At 54.2% G+C, this 4,100-nt stretch overlaps 1 protein-coding gene across 1 annotated transcript; it reads right to left on the bottom strand.

Annotated features, from left to right (window-relative positions):
• Window positions 1-292: 292 nt before the first annotated feature.
• Kcna5 (potassium voltage-gated channel subfamily A member 5) lies at window positions 293-3,497 on the bottom strand. The gene has a single exon (XM_020180606.2). It carries the CDS (start codon window positions 2,904-2,906, stop codon window positions 1,095-1,097), a length of 1,812 nt encoding a protein of 603 aa, XP_020036195.1. The 5' UTR covers window positions 2,907-3,497; the 3' UTR covers window positions 293-1,094.
• Between the last annotated feature and the right edge of the window lie 603 nt (window positions 3,498-4,100).

A 4,100-nucleotide genomic window follows, 5' to 3' on the forward strand; every position in this document is an offset into this window, starting at 1 on the left:
TTACCACACTCCTAACTCCATGTTCACCATGGGTCCAATACCCCATGTCAGAAAGCATAGGACAGGGTGGCCATATCACATACAGCTTGAGACAAACAGAATCCATCCACCACCACCTTTGAGGCTAAGAGAGATCATCAAGAAAATGCCACTGAGCAAATCATGATCCTCCAAGTTTTCTACCCCAGTCAAGGCATTTGCTCTGACTCTAACTCTAGAAACAGCAAGTGACAGACTACGATTTAAAATTTCAAAAAAAAAAAAAAATACCAGCTGTAGAAAAACTTAACACTTGTCTCAACCAAGTCACATTTTATTTCCTGGGATAAAAATAAAGAGAATGATTTATCAGAAGTCTTTCTCCAACATCATTTAAAAAAAAAAACCTGTTTTTGAAGAAAGTTATGTGGATTGTTTAAGGCGCACGGAAAACAAGTCAAATTTGCCTTTCTTCCAGAACATTCCCTATACTAAACACAAAGCACCCACACCACATCCCAGAGAAGAGAGAGGTGTGGAGACATAGGAACCAGAAGAGCAAAGCTAGGTTCTCTGGTTCTAAGTGTCCCAGGGAAAGATAACAGCTCTCTCCTCCATAATTTCATTCAATTTATATCTTGAGAACATATCCAAATATATATTCACTACAGTACAAAAATCCACTCATCAGCCATAAAAATAATATTATCCCCTATACACAAATATAATCACATGTAAAGCAGATTTGGAACTGAGAGATGCAGAGAGCTACAAAATCTCTTGGGACCTGGGCTATTTAAAGTCATTTTTGTTTGGGCTATCCCTCTGCTGGGTATAGAAACCTGGCTACAAATACATCCATCTCACAACGTTCACCATTTCAACAGCTCCTGCGTCATGGAATGTGGTACTTTTTAAAAATAGGTGACCCATGGAGTCATGGAAAGAAGAGGAAAAATGGGGGGTGAGAGGGCTAGAGGGAGGGAAGGGCAGAAAGGAGAGACAGATTTTGGGGACAAGATGGGCTTGAAATACTCTGTGGTATAAAGTAGATACTCTCAGGAGACCGCCCCTCTCCCCCCATCCCACTACCACCAGTCTGCCTGGATCTCCTTTTACAAGTCTGTTTCCCGGCTTGTGTCCAGGCAGAGGGCATACAGGGACCTCCGCAAGTCCACGTTGCTCTTGGCCTTGAGGTTACACTTCTCTAGGGGGCAGCTACCCCTTCGGGTACTGTCCGAATTCTCCAGGGACCCCCCAGCCTTGCACAAGGAAGCCTTGCTCCAGCTGGCCTTCCGTTGACTTCCTGTGTCCAGTCCAGAACCCCGGCTCTGGCTGCCTTGCTCATCCTTCAGGGCTGCTTGCTCCTCGTGGTCTGTCTCCCGGTGGTAGAAGTAGTTGAAGTTGGAGACGATGACTGGCACCGGCAGGGCAATGGTGAGGACCCCAGCAATGGCGCACAGAGAGCCCACGATCTTACCTCCCACAGTAATGGGCCTCATGTCCCCATAGCCCACAGTGGTCATGGTGACTACTGCCCACCAAAAGGCATCCGGGATGCTGGAGAAGTGGGACCCCTGGTTGTCAGCCTCTGCAAAGTAGACGGCGCTGGAGAAGAGGATGACTCCAATGAAGAGGAAGAAGATGAGCAGCCCCAGTTCCCTCATGGACGCCTGCAAGGTCTTGCCCAAAATCTGCAGCCCCTTGGAGTGGCGGGAGAGCTTGAAGATCCGGAACACGCGCACCAGGCGGATCACCCTAAGGATAGCCAGGGACATGGCCTGCTGCCCGTTCTGGCCACCCCCACCTCCACCCCCTGGCTGCTGCTCTGCCAGCTCCGTACCCAGGGTGATGAAGTAGGGGAAGATGGCCACAATATCTATGATGTTCATGATGTTCCGAGAGAATTCTGCCTTGCTGGGGCAGGCAAAGAAACGCACCAGCAGCTCGAAAGTGAACCAGATGACACACGTAGTCTCCACAATGAAGAAAGGGTCTGCCAGGGTCCGAGGCAGGAGCGGAGCCACTGTGGGGCCAGAATGAGGTGCCATGGCCCCGCTGCCATTAGCTCCCGGGGCAGGTGCTGGAGGCTGGTGAGGCACTGGGGGATGGCGGAGCAGCTCGCGTTCATCCCTGAACTCAGGCAGTGTCTCCAGGCAGAAGGTGATGATAGAGATGAGAATGACCAAGACCGAGACGATGGCGATGGCCCGCGCGGACCCCGAGCTTTCTGGGTATTCGAAAATTAGCCACACCTGGCGTTGGAATTCATTGCGAGGCAGAGGCTTCTCCTCTTCCTTAATGAAGCCCTCGTCCTCCCGGAAGCGCTCCATGGCCTCGTCCCCCAGCTGGTAGAAGCGGATCTCATCTGCGAACACGTCCAGGGAGACGTTGACGGGTCTCCGCAGGCGGCCCCCCGACTGGTAGTAGTACAGGATGCCGTCGAAGCTGGGTCGGTTGCGATCAAAGAAGTACTCGTTCCGCAGGGGGTCAAAGTAGCGTAGGCGTTTGGCCGGGTCTCCCAGGAGTGTATTGGGGAACTGCGCCAGGGTGCCCAGCTGCGTCTCGAAGCGCAGCCCGGAGATGTTTATGAGGACGCGCTGGTGATAAAGCGCCCCGGCGCCTGGTGCCTGTTCTTTGGCCATGCGCAGGCCAGGGTCGCCTTCTCCCTCCTCGTCCTCCGGAGACGGCCGTCTAGGTTGCTGCAGCTCCAGGGGCAGCTGGGGCAAAGGCCGCCCTCCCGGGTCCGCGCCCCTCTGCGCGCGGCGCCCCTTTGGCGCCGGCTCTTTGGGCCCATCGCTGAGTCCAGCCGTCGGGGGGCAACTGAGATCGCCGGTAGTGGTCTGCTCGCAGCCTGTCCGGGCCTCACCTCCTCCTCTGATGGTCATGGCACCGCCGTTCTCCAGGGGCACCAGGGCGAGCTCCATGGCCGAGGGCAGGGGGCATGCTGCGCTCCAGCGGACGGGCTCCCTCGCCCCCCACTCACGCTCAGCGGGCGCCTCTCATGGGGCTCCTCTCCTGTCGTTGGCCGGCTCTGGGGCGGGCTGGGGTTGCTGGCACAGCACAATCCCCTGGCTTGGTCCTGACGTCAAGAAGCCGTTGCCCTGCTCCTAGTCTCTCCCTCTCTCTGTATTCTGGCAGCGGGTTACCAAGCAGCCGAAAAGCCTCCTTCCAGCAGATGCAACCTTCAGCCGCCCGTCTCTGGCTGCTTGGCCTCCACCCTCCGCTTCTCCCCGCCTCCTCCCGTCCCCCTCCCCATCCCCAGTATGAAGGCAGCGGGTGTCACCCCGGAGTGCGCAGCTGGGGCCCAGGGCTGGGGAAGGGAGGGGGGCCCAGAAGGGCGCTGCCTGGGGAGGAAGAGAGCGGGGAGGGGGAGGGAGGAGGGAGGAACGGGTTCTCCCAGGGCAACCAGATGAGAATTGTTCTGAATTTCAGTTCACCTGGGAACCTGCTGAAAGCCATGGACTCCAGGGGAAACCAACTGCCCTGGGTTGAGCTGAGTCAGAGTATGAGAGACAGGAGACAACAGTCCTTTTTTTTTTTTTTTAAACATTTTTTTTCTTTGGAGCAATAACTAACAGTATCTCTTCTTTGGGAAGAATTACAGATGGGAGAGTGCATCAGCGACCTATGGGCCATGAAAAATATATGGAAAGGCATTTCTCTGCCCATCTTTCTGCAAGTCCACAAAAAGATTTGGATTGAAAGGGCAGCATCTGTCTACCCTTGACCTGGGAAAAAGCTCTGCCTCCAGCCCAGACAGCTGTGGTCAGCCAATACAGACCCAGGGGCAGCCCCAGACAGGCAGCCCCACAGTTTGAGGAGCTGTCTGGTCTCACAACCCTGCAGACACACCACCACTTGACCCTCTCCACCAGGGGGCAGGGGAAAAGGTATGCAAAAATCTTAGAGAGGGCTGATGCTGCTGGTGACCCTGGGAGCTAGCATGTGCATAGAGGTTTGTATAGGGAGCAGGCATGGTTTATGAAAGAGACTTACCTAACTCTGCTCTTAATACAGACCAGCCCACTTTTACTACTCTACAAATAATGGCTTGTGTACTTCAACAACCCATTTTGTAAGTACTGCTATCCTCATTTTATAAATGAAGAAACTGAGGC

The sequence above is a fragment of the Castor canadensis genome, chromosome 6, assembly GCF_047511655.1.
Source record: "Castor canadensis chromosome 6, mCasCan1.hap1v2, whole genome shotgun sequence".
NCBI lineage: Eukaryota > Metazoa > Chordata > Mammalia > Rodentia > Castoridae > Castor > Castor canadensis.